The sequence below is a fragment of the Podarcis bocagei genome (assembly GCF_964188305.1).
Source record: "Podarcis bocagei genome assembly, chromosome: 12".
Classification (NCBI taxonomy): Eukaryota; Metazoa; Chordata; class Lepidosauria; order Squamata; family Lacertidae; genus Podarcis; species Podarcis bocagei.
The window spans coordinates 5,244,997-5,272,359 of NC_138137.1; the positions used below are offsets into that span (position 1 = coordinate 5,244,997).

Below are 27,363 nucleotides of genomic sequence, written 5' to 3' on the forward strand. Positions count from 1 at the left end.
GTCACAAGAGTGTTCCTGCAAGGCTCTCTTGCCTGGGAAGCAGGACTAGGAAATAAAGCACATACAAAAGATGTGTTTCTGGTGCAATAAAGCACAAATTAAGAACGATTAGCTTGTAAGGCCTAATAACAAAAGCAACATCTTTATCAGCGACATCATCAGTTTAGCTAACGTATCTCTGAACCAAACATTTGTAACTAGTCTGGGGCCTGCAGTTACTTCAGTCAGATTAACGCAGCAATGCTAACAGCAATTAGATTCTAAATTGTGCCTCACAACACTTTGTCTTTGGCATGCAGTGTAGGATGTGTCTCAAAGACAAAAATATAAAATTACAATGGTACCTCTGGTTGCGAACGAGATCCATTCCAGATCCTGAGCAGAACACAACCCGCGTCTGCGCGGGTCACGATTCGCCACTTCTGCGCATGCGCGCAACGTCATTTTGAGCATCTGCGCACATGCAAGTGTCAAAACCCGAGAGTAACCCATTCCATTACTTCCGGGTCGCCACAGGACGCAGCCTGAAAAAGCTCAACCTGAAGCGTCTTTAACCCGAGGTATGACTGTATGCTCAAAATCAATTTAATATTTTTTTTGTACTAGAAACACGCATGCAACTTGCTGAGTTACACTTCAGTTCTTCAGCAGTCAGAACAGAGGGGGAGCCGTCTTCAGGCATTCAAGGGCTGGGAGCTGCCATCCCCTCTTCCCTAGACCTTTGTGTCTATGGCACGAGATTTGGAGCAAGATTCAAACCTGGAGGGAGGATTCCGTTAGTTGAACCTAGATAGAAACCTCGCTTCAGGCAGGAACTTTTTGTGCCCACAGGTTCCTGAGGGTGGGGAGGATTCTAGCTGCTTTCAGTTGAATGCAGCCAGCATCCCCCTTCAGACCTTTGTGCTAAACGCAAAGAGAGGAAGGTGTGGGGTCAGCCCACACTCACAGTTGAGCCGTCATGTGTTCTTTGGAAAGCATTTGTAAACCTATATTTTATTACATTTGTAAAATCCCACCATCCTCGTAGGTTTGGGATTTTCACCTTCATAACAACCTGCCACTTTTCTCCTATTCGCAGTAACCCTGCGAGGTGGATTAGGCTGAGAGTTGGTAGTTGTCCCCAAGTCACACAGTTCAGCAGGAAACTGAAGCAGGGTCTCCCCAGTGTGAGCCCAACACTTCAACCACAATACCACCCTGGTACTCTTGCCAGGGTCTTGCAGAGCCAGGAAGAGGCCCGGGCCAGGTAGATAATGTGCCCCCCATTTTTTTTACCCTGGGGATAACTGAAGTCTTATTAATAAGTAAGTATATAAATAATTTTCACAAAAGTTATGCTGACAAATAATTTTATTTGCGTTTGCCCCAGTGCATCCCCTGCGATTGTGAATATGATGACCGAGGCCCCCTTTGGAATCGGAGGCCCAGGCCAAGTGGCCCATATGCCCCCCCCCCCCCCCGTCTGGGCCTGACTCTTGCTTCACTTCAGACAAGATTACCACTTTAAACCTCTTCGTAGTAAAGTAATGAGATGCTATGGAAACCTGCTACTGCAATCTGCCAGTCTTAGGAGAAGCAGGGTTTTAAAATAAAATAATAATAATAATAATAATAATAATAATAATAATAATAATACATTATTTGTGACAAGTCTACCATCTATCTACTGTGTAGTTTCAAGTTATGAAACTAAACATATCTGCTTCATAACTAGGAACACAGAAACTGCCTTATGTCAAGTCAATGGTCCATCTAGCTCAGTATTGTCCACAGCGGCTCTTCAGAGTTTCTGGCAGGAATCTGTTCCAGTCCTACTTGGAGATGCAGGGGACGTGATCCTGGGATCTTCTACGTGCAAAGCAGATGCTCTTCCAGTGAGTTACGGCACTTCCCTGCCTTTCCCCTTAATTTAGCTGATTTTAGAATGTTGGCTAATGCACCATCTTGAAGTGAAAGATATTGGCTACCATCTAAATAGTTAAGCAATACCTAAATCCATTGAAATTAAAGGTCTTAAACACACTTAGCTCTCCGTGTTGGGACTGTGGCCATTACGTGTGTAATATCGCTGTTTCTCTGAGACTCTTACAGCAATGCCAAAAAAGATTTGGCACAGGAAAGCAGGAGATTAAGTAACTATACCTGGCTTTTCCACTTTAATAACTTCAGCTCCAAGGTCTCCCAGATTCATGGTGGCAAAAGGTCCCGCAAGCACTCTGCAATGTTAAATTGTGATAATTGTTAGCCACTACGCTGCGAAGCTTTAAGAATTGTTCTGAGCTACAGACAGAAGAAACACAAACCTTGTTAGATCAAGAATTCTCACGCCATCCAGTGGCTTCACACTCTCTGCACCTGCTTTATAAACAGAGAAAAGAATCATTAGAACCATCAGTTATTTATAAAGCTGCTGTTCCATTATGGAAAACTTTGCACCTTCCTCAACATGGTTTTGCCATTCCTATGCACAGAACATGTGTGCCGACACCTCTGACTTTTGCATGGCTGGAATGCAGCTGACTGTACAAAATTTCCCATCCCTGGTATAAGGATAGATATGTTTAAGATTTAAGAATCATCACTGGCTGCTCTTTGCATTTATTTTCCCTTTTAAACCCAACCCCAACCTGCCAACTGAGGATAACACGCATCTGATGAAGTGGACTAGATGAAGCAAGATGAGCCTTTGAGTGGATTTAACTGTTCAGGGGTCATTTACCTTTTACATTAAATGTTAGATGTTTTAGAAACTGCAAATCATCCTTTTGGCTTTTGGCTTCTTTTTAATTGAAGCTGAAACCCTCTGAAGCTGAAATAATCAATAATACAAAGGGGAACTAATGGACAAAGGAGGAACATGGGGGTGGGGACAGATTTAACTTAATTCAAGATCATGGATTAGTAAATAAGACCAACAGATGAAAAGGAAATGGGAGTGAAAGAAAATGGGAATACAGTGGTACCTCGGGTTACAGACGCTTCAGGTTACAGACTCCGCTAACCCAGAAATAGTACCTTGGGTTAAGAACTTTGCTTCAGGATGAGAACAGAAATTGTGCTCTGGCGGCGCGGCGGCAGCAGGAGGCCCCATTAGCTAAAGTGGTGCTTCAGGTTAAGAACAGTTTCAGGTTAAGAACGGACCTCCGGAACGAATAAAGTTCTTAACACGAGGTACCACTGTAAAAGAATCAGGTTTGCATTAAAGAAATAGAGAAGCAGCAGATCCCACTGACTTTGGGTCTGTAGTCACCACTTTCCTGTTGAGACTCTTTCCGGCACTGCTTCTGTGGCAGACGCAGACAGAAATGTGGCGAGTCTATAAGGCCAATGACAAAGGATGTGTTTTACTTGCATAAAGTTCAGTCTCTGGCACCTGCGGTTGGAAGGACTACCGTATTTTTCGCCCCATAAGACGCACTTTTTCCCCTCCAAAAATGAAGGGGAAATCGGGGTGCGTCTTATGGGGCGAATGCCTGCAAGCCTCGCGCACCCGGCAGGAGGTCCGACCGGGTGCGCGAGGCTTGGGGCGGCAGCGTGTCGCCCGAAGCACGGGGAGCCCTCTGGAGGGCTCCCCCTGCTTCGGGCGAGTGTCTGCAAGCCTCGCGCACCCGGCAGGAGGTCCCACCGGGTGCGCGAGGCTTGGGGCGGCAGCGGACTGCTTGCGCGCACCGAGAAGCTTGGGGCCAGCTGAGCTCAGCCCGCCCCAAGCTTCTCGGTGCGCGCAAGCAGTCCGCTGCCGCCCCAAGCCTCGCGCACCCGGTGGGACCTCCTGCCGGGTGCGCGAGGCTTGGGGCGGCAGCGGACTGCTTGCGCGCACCTAGAAGCTTGGGGCGGGCTGAGCTCAGCTGGCCCCAAGCTTCTCGGTGCGCGCAAGCAGTCCGCTGCCGCCCCAAGCCTCCCGCACCCGGCAGAAGGTCCCGCTGGGTGCGGGAGGCTTGGGGCGGCAGCGGACTGCTTGCGCGCACCTAGAAGCTTGGGGCGGGCTGAGCTCAGCCCGCCCCAAGCTTCTCGGTGCGCGCAAGCAGTCCGCTGCCGCCCCAAGCCTCCCGCACCCGGCAGGAGGTCCCGCTGGGTGCGGGAGGCTTGGGGCGGCAGCGGACTGCTTGCGCGCACCTAGAAGCTTGGGGCCAGCTGAGCTCAGCCCGCCCCAAGCTTCTCGGTGCGCGCAAGCAGTCCGCTGCCGCCCCAAGCCTCCCGCACCCGGCAGGAGGTCCCGCTGGGTGCGCGAGGCTTGGGGCGGCAGCGGACTGCTTGCGCGCACCTAGAAGCTTGGGGCGGGCTGAGCTCAGCTGGCCCCAAGCTTCTAGGTGCGCGCAAGCAGTCCGCTGCCGCCCCAAGCCTCGCACACCCGGCGGGACCTCCTGCCGGGTGCGGGAGGCTTGGGGCGGCAGCGGACTGCTTGCCGGCATGCAGAAGCTTGGGGCGTGCTGAGCTCAGCACGCCCCAAGCTTCTAGGTGCGCGCAAGCAGTCCGCTGCCGCCCCAAGCCTTGCGCACCCAGCGGGACCTCCTGCCGGGTGCGGGAGGCTTGGGGCGGCAGCGGACTGCTTGCCGGCATGCAGAAGCTTGGGGCGTGCTGAGCTCAGCACGCCCCAAGCTTCTAGGTGCGCGCAAGCAGTCCGCTGCCGCCCCAAGCCTTGCGCACCCAGCGGGACCTCCTGCCGGGTGCGGGAGGCTTGGGGCGGCAGCGGACTGCTTGCCGGCACGCAGAAGCTTGGGGCGCGCTGACCTCAGCTTGCCCCAAGCTTCTGGATTAGCGCAGCGCACCTGGGGGGGAAATAAATTTTTTTCCCTTTATTTCCCCCCCTAAAATCTAGGTGCGTCTTATGGGCCGGTGCGTCTTATGGGGCGAAAAATACATTGCACCTTGGTTTACGAACTTAATCCGTTCCAGAAGTCCGCTCTTAAACCAAAGCGTTCTTAAACCAAGGCGTGCTTTCCTATAGCAGTGAGGGTCGCAATTGACAAATGGAACACACTCAACAGGAAGCAAAACATGTTCTAATTCCAAGGCAAAGTTCACAAACCAAAACACCTGCTTCCAGGTTTGAGGCGTTCTTAATCCAAGTTGTTCATAAACTAAGTTGTTCTTAAACCAAGGTACCACTGTATATCGGTGGGTCAAGAGTCCACAAAGATCAAGCCAATGAATAACATACTTGGAATCTACCCTTAAACTAGGGACGGTGAAACTAGGGACATTTAGATGTTACAGGACTACAACTGCCATCATCCTTGACGCTGGGCCATCTTGGATGGGGCTGCTGAGAGCTAAAGTCAAACAACATTGGGCAAGGAGGAGTGGAGGCAGATTAACCATCCCTGCCTTAAACCTTTAATGAATTCTCTGTCTGAGGGGTGGGCAAAGTGTTCTGAAGGTCTGCATTATAAGAGATCTGCATCATAATTCTCTGTTAAGGTCGTGGCTTTACCACATTATTCAATGCAATAGCCCAGTAATGTCTGGCTGGAAGTAAACCCATGTGAATTCAGTGGGACTTCTTAGTAAGACTGGGATCTTACTAAGCTCAGCAGTAATTTACCTATGAGAAAACAATAATGGGTGAAGTCGCTTTTTTTTTGTTCTTAAAGGCTTTTGGAAATTGACAGCTTTTAACGAAAGGGCTGGTGCATTGCTGCTTTTACTGTAATTTTTTATATGGTTTTAATATATTTTCTAAATGTATTGGGTTTTACTTCCATGAGTGCTTAAGGTAAAGGTAAAGGTACCCCTGCCCGTACGGGCCAGTCTTGACAGACTCTAGGGTTGCGCGCCCACCTTGCTTAAGAGGCCGGGGGCCAGCGCTGTCCGGAGACACTTCCGGGTCACGTGGCCAGTGTGACAAAGCTGCTCTGGCGAGCCAGCACAGCACACAGAATGCCGTTTACCTTCCCGCTGGTAAGCAGTCCCTATTTATCTACTTGCACCCGGGGGTGCTTTCAAACTGCTAGGTGGGCAGGAGCTGGGACCGAACGATGGGAGTGCTTAGTTGCTTCTTAAATATTGCTTTTTTCTGTTCTAAACCATTTTTATTTTTTATATGCCTTAATCAAAGAACTCTAGAATTGTAAGGGGCCACGGGGGTCATCTAGTCCAACCCCCTGCATTGCAGGAATCTTTTCCCCAGTGTGGACCTTGAACCCATGACCATGAGATTATGAGTCTCGTGCTCTACCAACTGAGCTATCCCAGACTCAATACATATAATATGTAATAACAACAGCAGAGCACAGAACGGTCTGCTTTCCAAGAAAGCCGTGACTGTGGCTGCGATCCTGTGCCCCCTTACCCGCGTGTAATCCTCAACAAGTTCAACAGGGTTTCGAACTGGATGGGGCAGCTGCGTGCCGAGATTCCCGCAATTCAGGGGGTTGGACTAGATGACCCTCAGGCTCCCTTCGAAGTTTACCAGGCTGTGATTCGGCGATACTTCTGAGTAGACCTGGCCTCGCCTGTGTTTGTGTGCGCCACTCTTCTCAGCGAACTGCGTGAGCACCATAGCTGTCAACTTTCCCCTTTTCTTGCGAGGAATCCTATTCGGAATAAGGGAATTTCCCTTTTGAAAAGGGAAACGTTGACAGCTATGGTGGGTTACAGATAGGTAGCCGTGTTGGTCTGCCATAGTCAAAATAAAAAAATTCCTTCCAGTAGCACCTTAAAGACCAACTAAGTTAGTTCTTGGTATGAGCTTTTGTGTGCATGCACACTTCTTCAGATACACACTTCTTCTGAAGAAGTGTGCATGCACACGAAAGCTCATACCAAGAACTAACTTAGTTGGTCTTTAAGGTGCTACTGGAAGGAATTTTTTTATTTTAGCTATGGTGGGCACACGCTTCCTCGGCTTGGACCGCGAGGGGGGCAGCTGCTTCCCTCAAACTGGGAATCTCCCCCCCCCACTTTTATCTCGCGGGCGCGCGCCGGGCGCGCCCCCGACCCCCGCAGCCCACCCCGCTGCATCCGAGAAGCGTAAAAGCGGCTACCTGGAGGGAGGAGGCAGCTTCCGCGTCGCTGCCCCCGGGAGGGGAGCCTGGCGGGCTGCGGGGGGCGCAGCAGGCGCCGGATCCCCCGGCCCAGAGCAGCCCCCAGCATCCCTGGGCAAGGCTGCGAGGCCACCACCTGCACCAGCAGCAGCAGCAGCAGCGCCCACTTGGGCAGAACTTCTGGACTCTGGCCCCGAGTTGCCCGCCTGCGCGCTCCAGGCTCCGCTCGGCTGGGGAGGGAGAGGCGGAGGACGCAGGCGCAAAGGGACACCCCCCCCCCAGGGTCATTTTATCTCTGCGCTCCTTGCCCCCATCGTCCTTGTTATGCGTTTATACCCCGCCTCCCCCCCCCCCAAAGGCGGCTTACAGATAACAAAGAAGAGCAGCTTAGCGACACGGGGAGGGAGAGCGGGGAATCAAGCGTTAAGACAGCAGTTAAACCTTGATGGAATTAAAACTATATATCTGTTTCTAGATACAATATAGAATGCACACACAACTCTAAAACGAGATCGGGATCTTTTTATAGATATACACTTCTTTTATCTAAAAAAATGTTTAGGGGTACTCTCATTTTGACTCAATAAAATCACATTTTATACTTCAAATTGGGAAAAATAAATACAATGGACAAAAGTACAAATATTCACAAAATGTGTAGGGGTATGTGTCCCCCCCAGAAAAAAGCACTGGATATACACACACACCTTAAAACATATATAAATATGTATCTACACTCCCTCCAAGAGTCCCTATTTTCCAGGGACAGTTCTGGATTTACAGAAGACCGGATCTACTGATTTGATCCCATAATGTCCCTCTATTCCTTAGGACATCCTTATTTTCCTCAGATAAATGCTGAAGGATATAATATCTATATAGATATCTACATATATATATATATATATATATATATATATATATATATATATATATTTGCTTTCGTAGATTTTCACGGGTACAGGAATGTAGGTTTTGGTGTCTTCGGGTGTCTTCCCGTGTAAGAGTTGGGGTGTCTAGGCGACGTTTCGACGAGGTCTCACTCGTCATCTTCAGGCTGGTGCTTTCGGCTTCTTGTTACTAGAACAGAGCTCTGTTCTAGTAACAAGAAGCCGAAAGCACCAGCCTGAAGATGACGAGTGAGACCTCGTCGAAACGTCGCCTAGACACCCCAACTCTTACACGGGAAGACACCCGAAGACACCAAAACATATATATATATATATATATATGTTTATACACATCTATCTGTATACAGATACCTACACACACGACTCTATTGAAACATGAGCCTAGAAACAAGAACATTAGTAGCGGGCAAGAAAGAAAAGACATTTAATCCTTGCTAAGGGCCCCAAGGTCTGACCTGCTTGGATGGGCAAACTTAGGAGTAGGAGAGGAGGAGGTAAAATATACTCAGAGTCGAGTGTGAATTTCATGCTCTTTATTGCTCTTTGGATCTTTCTGCCCAGTAACCAGCCAACATTTATACATATATTTATAAAGCTGGCATCAACTATTTTGCTTTTTTATTTTTTAACCTAGGACAAAGGCTTTGTGCCTTTCATCAAATGCCTGACAAAGCAAAAATTAACAGACGGCCCTCTATGTATCCTATTCTCTCTACATGCTGGCGAAATATCCACCTGTTTCCCCTCCAGATTGTCACAACTCTGTGTTGTTTTTGGGTGCCAGAGCTTCTGGGTGCAAGGCATCCATAATTTCAAGATAATGTAAGTGTTCAAATTTAATCAAGATTTAGGGAGCTTCACCTCAGCCCTATGCCATCCTCTGTTTCACCTCAGTCTAGTGGGGAAGGTAAACTCCTGAGTTCAGTGGCATTTACTTCTTAAAATGTCCTAACAAGTACAAACAAATCTGAGGCTGCCATCCTTTGCAGGCTCAGTTGAGACCTAAATGGAGTTAACAAGAACAACAACCCTTTAGGCTGAAGTTATACCCTATGAGTGTGAGCTGAATTGGCCACATAAAAGATTTCCATGTTTGTTTTCAGTGTCATGTGGATGACTCCGTGCACAGTCAAATGCCCCGCAAAATCAGCTGAGCAAATAAGCTCTGTGCAGGGCCGGATTTAGGTTTGATGAGGCCCTAAGCTACTGAAGGTAATGGGGCCCTTTATATGTCCAGCTGTCCTTTGTCAACAACAAATTGTCACTGTTTTCTGTGTTGAATATAAGCTACACGGTAATTTATGAACCTAATAGGTATCTATAGCCATTTGCACATGCAGAATGTAGGCACCCTATATAGAGAGATGAGCAAACCGGTGATATTTTAGGGAGCAGGCTAGCAGGCGGGGCCCATTACTTATCAGGCTTCCTCACCCTCGGCCCTCCAGATGTTTCGGGACTACAACTCCCATGATCCCTAGCTAGCAGGACCAGTGGTCAGGGATGATGGGAATTGTAGTCTCAAAAACATGTGGAGGGCCGAGCTTGAGAAAGCCTGGCTTACATCATAGGAGCCTAAACAACACAAAACTGTTGTGTAGGTTTTATTTTGTTTTTTATCTTATATTTGGGAAATGTACATCCATTTTTCCCCTTTAATTTTTTTTTGGGGGCCCCAAAAGATTGGGGCACTAAGCTTATACGTAAACCAGGCACTGCCTCTGTACCTAGCTAAGCCGCATGTTGGCAAATGGGGCCAGATGCGGGAGCCGGAACCATGTTTCTGGCGGAACGTTGGGCGCGGGGCGCGGTTGCGGGCGGGGCTGGCGGCGGCGGACCTTCCTGCGGCCGCTTCGCGGGAGCCCCGCCCCCCCGGAAGGTCTCCCGCGGGTCGTTGGCCGCCATGTACCGGCCGGGCTTCCGGCCCCCCACGCCCCCCCACTCCGGCGGCTTCCGCGGCCCCCACCCGGACAGAGGAGGAGGCGGCGGCCCCCCCTTCGCGGGCTCCCCTCAGGGCTACGGGAGCCCCCGGCACACGCCCCCCTACGGCCACCGCGCGCGGCCCTACGACTTCGGGGGGCCCTCGCCGCGCAGGCCCCGCAGCGCCAGCCCCGCCGGCGGCCCCTACGCTCCCTACGGCGGGGGCGGCAGGTCCCCCGGAGGAGGAGCCTTCCAGCAGCAGCAGCAGCAGCAGCCGCCTTTCAAGCAGCCGCACTCCGGGGGCTTCCGGAGATTCAGCCAGGTAGGGAAGCAGCCGGGTCCCATCCCATGGCTGCGGGGGGGGGGTGGACTGGATGACCCTCGGGAACCCTTTCCAACTCTGCCATTGGAATAATAGAACTGTGGAAAGGGGTCCCGATTTACGTATAAGCTAAATAAGCTATATAGGGCCCCACTCTCTTGCCCCCCCCCCAATTCACTATTAATATACTTCTTCCTAATTCTATTTCAGTTCGACAATTGATTTGACAAAATACATACTTTGTTATGGGCAAATGGCTTTAGATACCTATTAGGTCCATACATTTGGACCCTCCAGTTTTGTGCCGCTCTGGTTTCGTTACTTTCAGGTTACGAACCCAGCAAACGTTCGCAGAAGCAGCACCTCTAGTTTTTTGGGGTGTGCACAGACCCCCCGGAATGAATTCAGTTCATATCTGGAGGGTCCACTGTATGTTCAGCACAAAAAGCAGCAACAATTTGTTGTTGACAAAGGACAGCGGGACATATAAAGGGCCCCATTACCTTCAGTAGCCGAGGGCCTCATCAAACCTGAATCTGGCCCTGCCAAGGTCATCTAGTCCAACCCCCTGCCATGCCGGAAAATCTCAGCTGAAGCATCCATGACCGATGGAACTCACCAAACCTCTTCCTAAATACCTCCAAGGAAGGAGAGTCCGCTACCTCCGAGGGAGACGGTTTTGCAGATTGGTGACAAATCATCTGCAGCCTGGTTACTAGAGAGGAGAAATTGAATGTAGTACAATATCTGACAAGCTGGTCAATTTCAAAGTTTTGCATTGTTTTCTAAATGCAAGTAAAATAAATGTGTTGAATTTGATCCCTCTCTTGGTGGCTATTGCGTGGCCCTTCAGATGTGGAGTACAGCTCCTATCATTCCTGGGAGTTTGAGTTCCAACCGCACTCCTGTGCTGAAACATCAGAAAGTTTTCTGAAACAAACAGAAAGTTTTCCAGTTAAAGATTTTCTGAAAAATATGTGTCACTGGCCATTGCAGGCCCAAGTTGCCACAAAAGTCTTGGAGGCAAGTGTTGGCTCTTTACACCAATTAGCAAAGAGCCAAGTAAGAAAAATCATTTTATTAGACCAACTGATAAATGCAAGTTCTAAACTTTAAGAAATACTAAATAGGTTTGAAATCAAACCTAACCAGTGGTGCTTAGTAATAATTAACAAAACAAAAATGAACTCATAAGTAGGAGCTGCTATAATTGGATTATAACACGTGCTTGTTTTCCAAACCAGCCAAATTAAGACACTGTTAATTTAGCAAGACTGGGAAGAAAATTGATGAACTGGTGAAAGTTTGTTGTTTGAAAATTAAGTGCTCCTAGTTTAAAATGGGAAACGTAGTTTCTGAGCTATATTCCACTGATTTATATAGAACATAATCCACTCCCTGTAGCTGTGGTTCATAGAATCTAAAATGGATACTTATGTTGTGAGCTTTCTACCTGGAATGTATCTAACTTGTATTGTATAATACAGTCGTACCTTGGAAGTCAAATGGAATCAGTTCGGGTAGTCCATTCGACTTCCAAAACCTAAGCATGGTTTCTGATTGGCTGCAGGAAGCTCCTGCACCTGAGAGAGCATATGCCTGGGTCTTTCCAAACCTGAATTACACAAATGTTGCAATTGTTGGCTGCTTGCTGTCATTCACATAAATTGTATCCAACAGACTGTTCACAAGGCTTACACCACACACAGGGATTTATCAGGCTTCCCTCCCACTGCAGCCTCTTGTGCCTCCATCGGAATCAGGGTACCCTTGAAGCAATATGAGACTGTCACAAGCGGCACCTAGAAATGGAAATCTGAGAAATGCCACGACACTGAAAGCCCTTGAGTACCAGCCAATTTGTTTTGAACATTAAAAGATGCAGCTGTTTATAACCTTCTGTACTTGCTTTAATACAGACCTACTATTTGCACCTTCTGTAGTCACAGAATTTACACTATATTATGTTCTAAGACAAACAAAATACAAATTACCACAGCACTTTAAAACATCTGTTTACACGGACAGCTAGTGATTATACAAAATAAACTTGTTTTAAAAGAAAAACAATAACTTATAGCATTTAGCTGGTCTTGAACACCTTCTGAAAGCTCGGCATCTAATTAGACTGTTTACTCCTTTTCCTCATGGCTTTTCTCTCAAAGGGATCACCCAGGACATCTACCCCATTGGGAACACCACACGGTAGAGAGAAAAGAGTGTCTAATGATGATGTGGAAAACTATTACAAACCTTCAATGCTTGAAGACCCCTGGGCTGGCCTAGAGCCCATATCCGTTACGGATGTTAACCAGCAATACAGCAGTGATCAAACCACATACACTGGCAAAAAGGGGAGGTATTTCAGTTAACATTTCTGCAAGTGAAAAAACAACTGTGAGAAAACTGGGCCAACCTTCATACGTAAGATGGCAAGTAATAAAGAACTTAGAAAATGCTTTTATTTGAACTGACCATATGGAAGTGGGACATCTGCCTATGGAGAGCAAAGTATTCTTTAGTCACCAGCAAATCAGTCTGTGTCAAGGTTCTTATATTCATCTCTTCCATGCCATATTATACAATATTACCCTGAGAAAGTGGTATATTTTAGGTTTGAACATTTTTAGAACAAAGTTTTAAAATAAAGTAAATGTTTTGTAAAACTCACAAATGCTTACTGCTTTTTGTTAAGTCATACTAGAGGTAATGCTACTGAAATTTCTTGCAGCCTGTAAATACATGCAGGTTATAGAATCTATTATACAATATATGCTAAAATTGTTTAACATTAGAATTGCAAATCTTGCAACTTCTTCTGTTCAGAAAGTCATCTATACCTATACAATGGTGCCTCACAAGACGAAATTAATCCGTTCCATGAGTCTCTTCATCTTGCGGTTTTTTCGTCTTGCGAAGCACGGCTGTTAGCGGCTATTAACGGCTTAGCGGCTATTAACGGCTTAGCGGCTTTAAGAAAAAGGAAACAAACTCGCAAGACGTTTCGTCTTGCGAAGCAAGCCCATAGGGAAATTCGTCTTGCGGAACGACAAAAAACGGAAAAACTCTTTCGTCTAGCGAGTTTTTCGTCTTGCGAGGCATTCGTCTTGCGGGGCACCACTGTATATTTTCGTATTTGAAAAATTCTATTTGGGAACAAAACTTTACTAATTTGTAACAAAAGACCACCTTATAAAAATCCATGTTGAACCTGCATACAAAAATTACCATATTTAAATAAGCCACTAAGTAGAACTGGGTAAACCTAGGGGCAAGTAAGTTTTGTGCACCTGATAAAGACACTGCTTCTGTCAGTTTTTCAAATGTTACCTTCTGGGCTTTGCTAGTTTGGTTTTTGCTCTACATTTCAAAAGCAGATTTAATAGAGAATGAAATAAGTTAGTGCAAAATCTTTAACTAACTTGAGTCTGATTATTTTTTGAAACCTCACAAGAATACATTTTGTGCTACTTGGCTTTGTAGACACTTGAGTAACTGGACTTGCTTCAGTTAGAAAAAATGCAGCTTTTCATGACTTTATTTCTGTAGCCTTCATGGTGGATTTATTCACCAGCTGTGCTTATAACTTCTGGACTACTTATTTTATATTACTGCTGCTATACCAGCAGGAATGGAAAGTATAAACATTCACATCTTTCCTAATTTAAATCTAATGGAGGAATTAAATATTTTAATAAGGAAAGGAAATCTAGCAATGAGTTGGTTATACATATAATTTAGAGGTGCATTCAGACAACACTTTTTTTTTTAGCTCACCCCCAAATAAATTTACTTCTAAAAAAGAATTTAGAGGTTTGCGTACAGAGCTGTTGGACAATGTCCAATGCCTATGATGCAGCTTTCTCTGTGTAACAGGCTAAATTGTGAACTTCAAAAGCTACAGAGGGCATGTATGTAAAAGTGTATCAGCACAGTTTAAGGTTTAGTACTTTTTAGAAATCAAATAACCAACTGTTTTGGATTTCTATAATACAAAATGTTCCCAAAGGGTATGGATTTGATTTGATTTTTTATTTTTTAAATAAAGATGCTGTTGAAATTGAAGCATCAGTTCTACATTGTTTTGGGACAAGTCTTTTCACAATAAACACATCCCATTTCCCGGTATGATTACTCATGAGTCACGTGCATTTGCTAGTCATTGAAACCAGATTAGCCTTCTGAAATTTGAGTAAGCAATTAGCAGTGCCAAGAACCTGCATTCAGAACATATAATCTTAAACTACTAAAGCTTGTGTTTATATGCAATATAAGGCTGTGGAAATTGCCAACTAGCAGCTCATCACATGGGAGCTGCAACATTTGAACAGCTGCCATCTATGTTACTGGTGGATTTTAAGTGTTCCAATGAACCTGCAGCCCCCTTCTACTTGTTTAGCCAATTCATGTGAGTAATCTCTCCTTTTAAGCCAAATTATTCTTAAATAAACTGAATTTAATACAACTGTATCATTTGAGAAGCAATTAAAAATGATTTACAATTGAGTTTAATGCAAGGTAACTTGATTTACAGGAAACAACTAATGCAAATAGTAGGTGCTATATGGCAGTGTGGATAGCAGCTACCACGCTATTGAATAAGGTATGCCTTAAACACTGTTGGGTTCTTAAACTAACCCATTTTCAACGTCTCATAGAAATGTAGATTTGGAAGTCCAACCTCCTGCAATGCAGAAATCTCAATTAGATCACACACGGCAGACGGCCATCCAACCTCTGCTTAAAATCCTCCAAGGAAGGAGAATCCTCCAGGGACCATCCACTAGAAGAGAATTAGGGTGGAAAGGCTAAGGTAAACTGAGGGTGTGTGGAGGCTAAATTATAAGCAAGTGCATTATGAAGATGTTCAACATGTTTACTGTTTATGTCAAGGGTTGTAAACAACCCGTGTTTTTTGCCCAGAGGTTTGCATTCAGTTTTGGCCAGCCCTCGAGGGACTGCATGACAACAACTGCTGTGACACACAGACACACAGGTCCCCTTCTTGAACTAATCCATGCAGATCAGATGAGAAGGGAAGATTATCACCAATCTGATGACAAAGGGCAGTCCCTGCAACTTTATACAATCTCCACCAATCACAGTGCTGTCTCTACTTAAAAGCAAGCTTTTGCCAGCTCCAGAAGGGGTGAGGTGGCATAAGCAGAGGTTTCTGTACGGAATATTTATCCCCAAATATTTAACCTTAAGTGTAATTCAGCAATAATAAAGAAATTTTTCCTAGGCGTAATCCCTCTCAGCCTACCAGTAAGGAGGCAGGATGGAGGGTCCCATAGTGTCATTAAGGAACAAAGAATGTAGAAGAAACCTTGGAAAGAGGAAAAAAGCACTGCATCCTTTTCAACTTGGGTTGAGACACAGGTAAAAGGTAATAAATTTCAGGGTGACATTACTTCTGTCAAGCCTTATTACTAATTTATAAAAATCTAGTGTGGAACATATAATCTTAAGCATAGCTCATTTGTATGTCATTCGTGTGTTTCCCAAGTCTGTACTTCTTATATTTAGGCTATAGTTTTTAATAGTGAAGAATCTGAATTCTACCAGTCCTCAAAATTACATCAAAAATGCTTCCTAGTAATTTCTTACACAGAGGAATGCTTCCTTCCAGGTGCCAATGGATGTCTTGACTACTTACCTTCTGCACAGAGAAAGATGGCTTCCTTGTATTGAAGGCTTTGCCGCCTGCTTTTGTTAGCAAGTGTGCTACAGAGTGCCATTTTACTTATCTTCTCTTAAGGTTTAGAAAATTGAAGAACACTGAAAAAGGCAGTTGACCAGGTAGTTTACCACCCTCTTAGGTCAATCTATAAAGTTTCCCTTGTATGAAATTATATTTGACTTATTCCTGAAGACATATTGATGTCAGAACTGGAATCCCCAAAGCACCTCTCTCTAGATCAGGGTTTCCCAAACTTGGGTCTCCAACTGTTTTTGGAATACATTCCCACTGATCCTGCTAGCTAGGGATGATGGGAGTTGTAGTCTGACAACAGTTGGGAGACCCAAGTTTGGGAAACCCTGCTCTAGATTTTGTTTCCTTAGTGAAGCAGATTCCATCAGATTTATGGAATATTCAAAAGAGCATGCCTACATCAAGAAGCCGTTGAACCCTTGACTTGGAGAGGCTGGCCTTTGTCCATGTTTGCAGGATTTTGGGAACATCAGAACAGTTTGATTCAAACATGTATTTATAACAGGGTGTGGGAACCTATAGCCTTCCAAATGTTGAGCTCCAATTCCCATTACCTCAAGCCATTATGGCTTGTGGTTACAGATGATGGAAGTTGTAGTCCAGCAACATCCACAAGTCCAAGTATTACCAAAGTTTTGAAACTGCCAATATAGATTCCCCTTTGGCTCTGTAGCATTAAGTGGGGTGGACAACATGTTCTAGGGAGCTTAAAAAGCCACGGGTTCTGCCTAGACTGGAGCCCCTTCTTTCTTCCACATGCCCAAAGGAAAGTATTGTCCAAGGCAGGAAGCCACTTGGAATGGGCTCCAATGCAGCGCCAGAAATTACAATCAGAAAATGAAATCCAGAGAACTGGACCTGAACCAATCTTTATTTTCCTCGATTGTGCATGAATGGAAACTGTGGGAAGAGGTAGGATACTAACTAATTAAAAGTTTTAGCATAGCGCTATTGCTGTTTTTACTCACTTTTGAGCAGGCCTTTACTAAACTGATTTATTGAGGAAGATGTGTTCCAAACCCAGCATCTTCTATATGAAATGCGTCAACACAAGCTGTTAAGCTTAAGTATTTTCTTCCAGTTTAGCTGCTTTTATTTTCAGTCAGGATTCTCTAAACGATACTGCAGATGACCAATGTCATATTTACAGGGGAGTTCCAACAAATTTGACACCCTACAAAGCAATATTCACTTAAGTCAAGAATTTGAAGCAGACAATGTTAGGTTTGCTTCTAAAAGATTCAAGTCACAGCTGACAAGACTACATTTGTAATTTTGTTCATAGAAACATTACATATTTAGAAAATGGCTACATGTGCACTAACTTATCAACTGGATAATCAGTTGGGAACTCTTTTTCCAATATGGTCATTTAAAAACATTTCAGTACACAGAAAGACTAGCCAGTCTCCTGGCTGCGTCTCATCCTCACAGAACAATTTTATATTGCTGGAAATTATCATCTTTGGAGCCAGAGTGGTACTTCCTTGAACCATCTTTTGCTTTTAGACTGAACATGTGATGAATTTTCAAAACAGATTCAAATCAAGTAGCAAGTTAGTGGAATAGTTTAATACAGAATTGGTTGGCACAGTCCCAGTTTTCATAAGTCTTAACTGCCTATTAATTTCATTGCATTAAATGCTGGTTATGTAACTTTGGTTACATTCTGCAGCAAATTATGTGGAAAAAAAGCAGGTGTCAGTTTTCCAACACAAAACTAGTTATTGTTAATTTGATATAACAATATGCTATTCTGTTTTTTTTTTAATAAAAAGACTATTTTGGATAAAACAGGACACTAACTTTTATTTGGTAAAGGAATTAGAATAAGAGCTCTTACAGAAAATGGAAGGAAACCTACCTTTCTTCATTACTGTCCATACATTCTCAATTTTCTTCACTTAATTCATTAAGGGGATAGTTGTAATTTGGGAAAGAGAAAGTTTTTCTAATTTGACTTTTCTAACTGCTTGTAAGAATCCCATAAAGAATGCCATCTATTCCCCTTGTCCATAATTTACTCTGAATGTAGTGTAAATATTAAATATTTGTATCAAACTACAAAGTACCTTCCAACAGCCTTTTGAATTTAATGAAATGTTCTTCAGACCTTAAGCTTACATTGTTAAGGCACTTACCATTCAAGTAAAACAGTTTTTATACAAACGCTGGGAAGATGGACAGGATATTTTACTGGACGAATGACTTTGAAAGTAAATCAAATCGATGCCCAAATATGTATAAAACTGTTATATCAAGAAAGACTGTGTTTTATTGTCTGAAATGAGCACAAAGAACTCCTTCCACAGATAACACTGAAAGCAGTGCAAAGACTGACAGTGACTTTTTGACTAAAAGGTAGTTTTGTAAAAAGAAATACCAAATAAATCAGTGCCCTGCTTTGATTGTTGTAAAATTTTTACATAAAAGTTGGTCCAAACTTACAAAAAAAAGCACAAGTGTGTGCATAGTTCAGATCTGACAATGTGCCATAAAAAGCTGATGTCCCTAAATTTAGCATCGACTTAACTGCCAAAATATAAAATTTATAGCTAGAATTTGCAAAGATGTACAATCAATTATCTGGTTCTCAGAACAGCATGAATTGTAAGCAATTTCTTATTGTATGCAAGACCCTTTTCCACATAAAAATAAAGCTGTTGAATTAACATTATTCAAGTCTATTGGATTGCTGCTTTGAAATCACAGCTACAAAGTCTTTCCAGGTAAAAACGATGTGCCTGAGGGAAAAAGAAAGAAACAGATGCTCAATATGGCAATCCTCTGCCTCGTCCTCTGACACTGGATGTGCTAATGTGTCCCCTGTATCCTTGTGAATATCCAGGTCCTTGGGCAGGAGAAGTCCACGTTTGTCCATGCATGTGGCTAACACTGCCAGGGGGTTCTTGTAAATTACTTCCATAGCTATAGTTCTGTGTCTTTGAGGACAAGGAATGAGTACTTTCAGACCCTGTGCATGTGTCACCACTGTTACCCAGAACTGTGATGGGACCATGGCTATATTCAAATCTATGGTCCTTATCACCACTAAATAGCATGGGACCAGTGTTGAGGTAAATGTCTCCATAACCAGTTACTGAGCTATGAAATGGTTCTGAAAAGGCAGGAGGTGGAGGGGCACCACTAGAGTGAGATGAAGCAGTACTGTAGGTCTCCAAGGGTTGAACATCTGAATTTCCAATGAAGTTTCCCCTTTCTAGTGTCCCAGATGACCCACTTCCTATTCCATCACTACTGCTGTAATGAGCAGAGGAGAATGTAGATGACCCAAAACTATCCTTATAATCTGGACCTGCTACAAAAGAGTCTCTTGATTGGAAATCCATACTAGATGTTGCTGGTTCCTCCGTTGTTTGAGCCTGATGGTGAGCAAGCAGCTGTAGAAGAGCTGCTTTCACTCCAGCATGAGGATCCATCCCTGAAGAGCTACTAAGTGAAGACAGGTTTTGGTTCGCTGTCCGATAATCAAGATCTTCCTCAGTGACAGGTGGTGGTTCTGGTGGCTCAGGGGGGCGCTGGTCTGGGGGCAAGATGCGAGGTCGTTCCTCTGGCGTCTGGGGTCTCATCTCAGGTTGCCTGACCAAGTCCTCTTGTCCTAAATGGATTTTTAAAGAATTCAGAATGAGATCTGTAACCACGTACAGTGGTGCCCCGCAAGACGAATGCCTCGCAAGACGGAAAACCCGCTAGACGAAAGGGTTTTCTGTTTTTGAGCTGCTTCGCAAGACGATTTTCCCTATGGGCTTGCTTTGCAAGACGAAAATGTCTTGCAAGTGTTCCGATTTTTTTTCCGCTCCCCCCCCCTTTTTCTAAGCCACTAATAGCCTTTTAGCCGCTAATCCGCTAATCCTTTAATAGCCGCTAAGCCTTTAATAGCCGCTAAACCGCTAATAGCGCTAATCCGCTAAGCCGCTAATAGGGTTGCTTCGCAAGACGAAAAAACCACCAGACGAAGAGACTCGAGGAACGGATTAATTTCGTCTTGCGAGGCACCACTGTATCAGTTCATCAAACAACAGATCAAGAGTACGTTGTTGAATGTCTTAAGTTTGATCACAGAAAGACCGTATTTTTTGCACCATAACACTCAATTTTTTCCTCCTAAAAAGTAAGAGGAAATGTCTGTGCGTGTTATGGAGGGAATGCCTATGGGTGGCATGCCTACGGATTTTCCTCCTCTTAAAACTACATGTGTGTTATGGTCGGGTGCGTGTTATAGAGTGAAAAATACGGTACATTTCCTACAGCATGTCAATCAGAGGCTGGAGCATTCTGTCATGCTGTAGTCACATTAAAATCAATGGGGCTTAAGTTAAAGCCTCATTGATTCCATTGGAAAGAATTACTTTGTCTGGAGCAAAGTAAGTGACCTTCTCAAACAAGAAAATGAATACCACACAAGTTAAAGGGTTGGTTAGGTCTAGTCAAAGGTGACTATGGGGTGTGGTACTCATCTCACTTCAGGCCGAGGGAGCTGGTCTTTGTCCACAGACAGCTTTCAGGGCCCTTCACGGCCTAGGACCCTCGTACCTACGGGACCGCCTCGCCTGGTATGCCCCACGGAGAGCCTCAAGGTCCATAAATAACAACACCCTAGTGGTCCCAGGCCCTAAGGAAGTTAGATTGGCTTCAACCAGAGCCAGGGCCTTTTCAGCACTGGCCCCAACTTGGTGGAACGCTCTGTCTCATGAGACCAGGGCCCTGCAGGATCTGATCTCTTTCGGCAGGGCCTGTAAGACAGAGTTGTTCCGCCTGGCCTTTGGCTTGGAGCCAATTTGATTCCCTCCGCCCCCTTTTTCTTTTTTCTTTTCCTTCTCCTGCAATGAGGCTCCATTTTAATATTTTAATGTTCCATTATTTTAATGTTGTATTTTATTTTTGTTTTTAAGTTGTAATCACTCATCTTGTTTTTATTATTGCTTGTAAGCCGCTCTGAGCCCGGCCTTGGCTGGGGAGGGCGGGGTATAAATAAAAAATTATTATTATTATTATTATTATTATTATTATGTGGCCAGCAGGACTAAACCGCTTCTGGTGCAATGGAACACCGTGAAGGAAGCCAGAGCACACGGAAATGCTGTTTACCTTCCTGCTGCAGCAGTACCTATTTATCTACTTGCACTGGTGTATTTTCGAACTGCTAGGCTGGCAGAAGCTGGGACAGGGCAACGGGAGCTCACCCCATGATGCGGATTGTGCCACCCATGTCCCATAAGCGCATCTAATGAGTGACTATGAAACATCACTATAAGACTTTGCTCTATTTTAATATACTCTCAATATTTGTATACCTTGCTATTCATGTGGCAGTGAATTTTGACTACACTGGCTGGAACAGAACCAGCTACACCCAGGCTAGTATCAAAAGATCTTTGCAGGCCAAAGGATTGTCAGGACGTGTTTTGCTCGAATGAGCCCCAGCCCCCCCATGCTGCATGCCAAACCATTTCTGAAAGTGAGGAGGGTGTCAAAAGCTTATAGAATAAGCCCCTATGCCATATTGCAAAGGGGGGAAAAAAACACCCCACTGTAAAAGTACAACTCCCTGGATTCCAGCCTCCGTTTGTAAAGGTTACATTGCCAGGTCCCAATTTTATGCTGTTATACTGCAATAATGAGCTTCTGCTACAAGGGCCTATGTCAGACCATTTTCATTATAGAATAGTGTACTATTTACCCACTTTTGACAGGAGTAGCAGCAGAAAAAACACATAACAAGTAAAGACATTCTCTCCTACCTGCATGTGCATATAATGATTTGATAAGATGGGGATAAATGGATACTGGCGATTCTGCATCTTCCCAGGTGCCACCAGACGCAGGCGTACTTGGTTCTGGAGGTTGCCTGGGATGTAATAGCATCTCATTTCCTGATCCATTCTCCTTTTCTTCTAACAAGTTTTCTTTTTGCTTCACTTGCTGAGTCTTTAGTAGCTGAGATAGCAAAACTGTGAACGCACTCTGCACAGCTGCTTGAGTGACCTCAGTGTCAACCTTTGCTTGGGTCAGTTGAGCTGGCTGCGCAGGAGGCAAAGAGGCTGCAGTTTGTTTTAAAGGCTCCTGGTCCGGTGAGAGAGGCAGTGGGAGCTGCTGCTGTGGCGGCGGCTGCTGTGGCGGCTGCTGCTGCTCCTGCTCAGTCTGTTTTTCTCCTGCTTCCAAAATGCCAGCTGGAAGGTTTATTTTATTCAGCTGTTGCTCAGTCTCAGGATTCACCTTAATATTCAGCACTTGAGCAAATTGTGCCATGTTAATACTGGATTTAGACTGAAACAGGTTTAGGAGAATGGCCACTTCATTTTGATTTAGTGGCTGTCCACTGCCTCCTTTCACTGAAAACAAAACAAAAACAGGTGCTTAATATGACCATAGGTAAGGACCAAAGCAAAATTAATTGACAATGACTGTTCAGATGTTTACCTAAACCTTGGCTTAGAATATCATAATGAGCATCCCACACACTCTAGAGAGGGAGAGAATGAAAGTTTCTGTTTTCCTTTTATATCCAAACTCACAGAACAGTAATTGTTCTAAGTTTTCACTCTCTTCCTCTTATACCTGAAGCTCATAAATCAGGTGTATATTTGCATTCACCAGCACAGATGGGTTTTTCAACAAGAAAAATTAAATGAATTTGTACATTACACTTGGGGAAAGGTACTATCTCAGCAAAATGACCACATAATCTGAAAATAAATTTTGACATACAAAGGAAAACATGCTTGAATGGTTTTCTCTCACCATTTCCTAAACATTCCTAGTTGTCTGGTTGCAAAACCACACTTCCCTATCCTTAATGACCTTACCTCTTGTTCAGCTTGCTGCGTCTACCTGTCACTGAACATAATGGACATGAGGGCAAGAAATCATGGAATAGCCCAGAAAGGCTATGGTGGGTGGTTGAATGGGCACACACAAAGATAGAAGCTAAAAAAATTACTTGTTGCCACCAGGTGACTATGCAGAGCCAACCACCATTTTGTGTAAGCCCTCTTCTCTGCTAGAAGATAATATGCATATTCAGCATGATCTACACTCTGAGCCTGCGTGGAGTAATGGTTAGTGTTGGACCATGACCTGTGAGACCAGGGTCCGAAACCCTACTCAGCCATGAAGCTCCCTTGGGCCAGTCAGAATCTCTTAGGCTAAGCTACCTCACAGGGTTGTTGTGAGGATGAAATGAGGACCATGTACACCATCTTGAGCTCCTTGGAAGAAAAAGGCAGTATATAAATGCAATAGATAAATAAAATAGATAAATATTCCAGTGGCAAAGAAGGGGGACAATAAATTCCTATGGGATCAGCTCTCTGTGTCTGGCACAAAAATATGTCAATTATTGTTTCCTTTATGGGCTGCAACAATAAAAGGTAAAGCGAACAATCTTCCTTTCCTCTTGATTATTTTCAAGGCTGACTGGGCAAATCTGATAATGAAGCTAAGACATTAGATCAGGGATCAGCAACCTGCAGCCCATGAGGGTCATTTAAACGGCCCATGAGCCACCCCTGAACCAAGACGCCCGCTTGGCAAGCCCCCGCGCTAAACCCCGCACAGCGTGGAGCGGGGACTGGCTTCTGCGGTGCCGGAAATCGCATCTGTGCCGACGCGATCCTGCCCACGGAGCGATCTCCGCAGGAGTGAACCAGCCCAGGGGAGGTAAACCTTGCCGACCCCTGCATTAGATGCAGACACATTAAAGGTATCTGGTGACAAGTCGCTTCTTTACAAAGGTGTCAGTTCCTGCAACATGTTCACATGAAGTCAATGGGACATACCCACATTTGTCTTACAACAGAAATATACCAAGCTGAATGTGACTGCACATACACAGGTTGCCTGTAGAAAAACTGTTACAAAACCCCAAGTTAAATTTCATTGCCCTGCAGATTTGTTTGGGAAACTGTACATGAATTTAAACAATAAGAAATTACTGACCAAGTGCTATGTTAGAACTGCCTTGCATTTTCAGTTGAGAAGAGGTCTGCAGGCCTTGGGGTGTGTTGGCTCTGCTGTCATCCATTCCCAAGGACAAATCCTTCCTTGGAATTTTAGTTGCATCATCGGTCATGCCCATCTGCTTTTGCCTTCTGCGCTTCTTACTCCATAGCTCATGGCAATCCTGCCATAAAGGAAGGCTGTAAAAAAAAAAAAAGGATCATAACATCTGAGATTTAGTGATGAGTCAGTAAGACCTCATACCCGAAACAAAAACATCCAAGGGCTCTTGAACTTGTGGCACTGCTTTGCAGTGTCCTTCATTTCTTAACAAAAACCAGGAATAAAACTGTTCGACACAGGATAATACTTGCTGTTAAGGAGCTTTGCAGCAATAAGATACGAGGTATGAATTCCACCACTCAATAGCTATGTGAGGTATCTTGGTACCAAGCTCAGCTGAACTTTCTCATTTAGGCAAATGTTTTTGGTCATGTTCCTCATACATTAGATGTAGCCAAAATTCTTTTAAGTTAACAAAAGGGGTGTGTGTGCCTGTACATTATCTTTTCAAGTTTGTTCTTTTCTCCATCATGTGTGCAGAAGAAGCACACTGGCCCCATTCACATGCAGCAGTAAGCCACAGTCTTGTACATATGAAGCATACTCATGTCAACTGCTCAAATCAAGCTCTCTTCACTCTACCTTAACGGAAACTGAGAAACAAACCACAGAGCAACAGGCTTTGTGTTACATACAAATAGACACTGATAGTTTATTTCTACAAGGACTAAGCCAAGAACAAACCTTGGCTTCAAGAATGAACCTGCTTGTTCAGAGGAAGTCATAGGGTCTGTCTCTCCCCCCATAGAATAAAACGCACGATTTAAACAAGTAAAACAGCAAACCAATAACTCTCCTTTCCCACAGAGACATTTATAAGTCTGTAGAATATTAATTAGCAGAAGGCCTGATTGAAGAGGAAATTATTCACCTCCCTGGAGAGAGCATTCCACAAACAGGGAGCCACTACAGAAAAGGCCCATTCTCGTGTTGCCACCCTCCAGACCTCACGTGGAGGCAGCACAAGAAGAGGGGCCTCAGGTGAGGAACACAGAGTCACGGTTTGCATGGGCAGAGGTGGTCCTTCAGGTATTGCAGTCTCAACTTATACGGGAGTTACCGTATTTTTCGCCCCATAGGACGCACCGGCCCATAGGACGCACCTAGTTTTTTGGGGGGGAAATAAAGGGGGGGGGAAAATATTTTCCCCCCAGGTGCGCTGTGCTAATCCCAAAGCTTGGGGCGTGCGGAGTTCAGCGCGTCCCAAGCTTCTGGGTGCCGGCAAGGTCTCCGCTAGCCCTGGGAGAGCCGCGCAGCTCTCCCAGGGCTAGCGGACCGCTGCGCTAATCCCGAAGCTTGGGCCTGCGGAGCTCAGCGCGCCCCAAGCTTCTGGGTGCAGGCAAGCTCTCCGCTAGCCCTGGGAGAGCTGGGTCTCCCACAGCTAGCGGATAGCTTCCTGAAGCCTGGAGAGCGAGAGGGGTCGGTGCGCACCGACCCCCCTCGCTCTCCAGGCTTCAGCGAAAGCCTGCATTCGCCCCATAGGACGCACACACACTTCCCCTTCATTTTTGGAGGGGGGAAAGTGTGTCTTATAGGGCGAAAAATACGGTATGTCCTAGGGACAGTGCCTAAGGCCAAAATGACATATAGTCAAAACATACTCTCCCTGCACCTCCAAATGCTTGCCCAAAGTGTGTACAATGGCAGGTGAGATTGCCACTATTCCCCACACACACACACACACCCCCCGATACACACACTTTTGTTTTATTTTGATCGGCCAAGAGTGTTAACAAGTGAACTTGCACAAATTAGATGCAGGCAAGTTGTGGGTCAACTGTATACCAAAGCTACACTCCTTACTTGTAGAGCCATTAAATGCTGGAAGTTTTATGAAGTTTAGAAGCATCATTCCAACAGTATGCTCATAATGTATTTTATACACACACCCAGTTGCAGAAAAACTGAAAACGTGCATCACAGGACACCTGCTAGTAGAACTGAAGTATTAAAGTATTGTTTCTGTAGCAAATGAACTCTAGAGAGGGGTACTTACTCTGGTGGAGGCATCTTTGAAGGGTCCACATCTCTCAGAAATTCACACTGAAGTGCCTGTTCAGCTGTGCAGCGCTTGCTGGGATCCAAAGCAAGCATGTAATCAAAGAGATCTAGTGCAGCTGCGGGAATACTGTCAAGAAGATGAATAAAGTGATGTAATTTCTCATCAGAGTTCAATTTTGTGTGTTTTCAACCACCTCTTCTAACTTACTGGCTTGGTGAACTTAGTTTTATAATTTACTGTACAATTAGGACTCCATGCTATAGACTTCAGGACAAATTTGAATTCCTTTGACAGCATAGGCTTATAATTTAATTCCATTTATATGCTGCTTTTCAGTGGCAGTTCCCAGATTTGCAGAAAAACAAAAAATGCAACTACAAAAACAGGATATTTCAAAGTTAACTGGGTTTAGAAGAGCAAATTCAAAGCATCTTAGAAATTTAACAAACTTAGGCACAACTGCAATTTACAGCACATGACCATATTTCATAAACATCAACGCGGTTTACAAAAAGAATTCCTGTGTCTTCAACAGCATCAGGAGAGGCAGGTATTAAAACAGGTGTCACATTTCCAAACATGGAGATTGCAAAGAAGTGGGACCACTAGAAAAAATGAATAAGCCTTAGATAGCATGTGAGGGTTCTCATGATTGTTTTCCACAATATAAACTAGATGTTGGGGATAAATGTTTTTGCCTAATTTTCTTAATATGTTAGGACCATTTTAAGCAGCGTGCCAATGGAGCCCACCTGTAGCATTCTATGTGCTTGCCATACCTCACCTATGTCTGCTGTGTCAGCATGGAAAAGCTGGATAGCCCTGCTGGCTTATCCATTCAGCTGACACACAGTAACTAAAAGAACAGTTCAAAATTGAAGCCAGCTGAATGGAAAACTCTTTCTATCTATAATATCCTTGCTTTGGAAGTTACAGGGAGTTCCAAAGTAACTGAATAAAATGAAATTTTAAGAATCCTTTCATAAGTTTTAAAAGCATGCACATAATTTTTAAAAATCTCCCCTTAAGGAAAGGGGCACAAGTACCAGCTTCCTGGCTAGAGTTAATGGATATATAGATTGATGGATCTGTACAGGCACATACTCCATATACTGGGAGGGTAGAATCCATGAAAAAGAACAGACCAGCATTAACAATATTATGAACTGTACCAATTGCAGACGCATCAAGGGAATATTAAGAGCACAGTTTTAATAGCTTGACAAAACAGAAGCCAAATTCTGACTCAACAAAATCAATGAAGGAAAAAAACCAGAATTAGTAGCTCATTCCTTACAAAGCAAATTCTTCTCTTAGTCTTCTACGATACTGCTTCTTTGGTTTCATGGTGTTGAAATATGCCAGTTTTATCACATCAGGCCATACTGCAGGACAAGGACTCCCACATATGCGGCTGTATGAAAAAC

At 44.6% G+C, this 27,363-nt stretch overlaps 3 protein-coding genes across 7 annotated transcripts in view; 1 reads left to right on the forward strand and 2 right to left on the reverse strand.

Annotated features, from left to right (window-relative positions):
- Window positions 1-12,295, reverse strand: part of SUGCT (succinyl-CoA:glutarate-CoA transferase) — a 304,201-nt gene extending 291,906 nt beyond the window's left edge. For 3 of the 5 annotated variants that reach the window (XM_081165185.1, XM_081165189.1, XM_081165187.1), the window contains exons 1-3: window positions 10,756-12,295; window positions 2,304-2,358; window positions 2,143-2,216 (exon numbers count right to left, since the gene is read on the reverse strand). In XM_081165185.1, coding sequence (XP_081021311.1) covers window positions 2,143-2,216; window positions 2,304-2,358; window positions 10,756-10,915 — 289 coding nt within the window. In that variant the 5' untranslated portion in view covers window positions 10,916-12,295. Of the gene's footprint in view, window positions 1-2,142; window positions 2,217-2,303; window positions 2,359-10,639 lie in introns of all 5 variants that reach the window. The other 2 variants (XM_081165186.1, XM_081165188.1) reach the window with 2 other exon arrangements.
- MPLKIP (M-phase specific PLK1 interacting protein) lies at window positions 9,769-12,810 on the forward strand. Its single transcript, XM_081165259.1, has 2 exons — window positions 9,769-10,136; window positions 12,302-12,810. Exons 1-2 carry the CDS (start codon window positions 9,798-9,800, stop codon window positions 12,506-12,508), a joined length of 546 nt encoding a protein of 181 aa, XP_081021385.1. The 5' UTR covers window positions 9,769-9,797; the 3' UTR covers window positions 12,509-12,810.
- Window positions 12,811-16,690: 3,880 nt separating this feature from the next.
- Window positions 16,691-27,363, reverse strand: part of CDK13 (cyclin dependent kinase 13) — a 37,547-nt gene continuing 26,874 nt past the window's right edge. The window contains exons 10-14 of the mRNA XM_081165092.1: window positions 27,234-27,350; window positions 25,931-26,062; window positions 23,812-24,011; window positions 21,615-22,205; window positions 16,691-19,471 (exon numbers count right to left, since the gene is read on the reverse strand). Of these exons, the coding sequence (XP_081021218.1) occupies window positions 18,624-19,471; window positions 21,615-22,205; window positions 23,812-24,011; window positions 25,931-26,062; window positions 27,234-27,350 (1,888 nt within the window). The 3' untranslated portion in view covers window positions 16,691-18,623. The remainder of the gene's footprint in view (window positions 19,472-21,614; window positions 22,206-23,811; window positions 24,012-25,930; window positions 26,063-27,233; window positions 27,351-27,363) is intronic.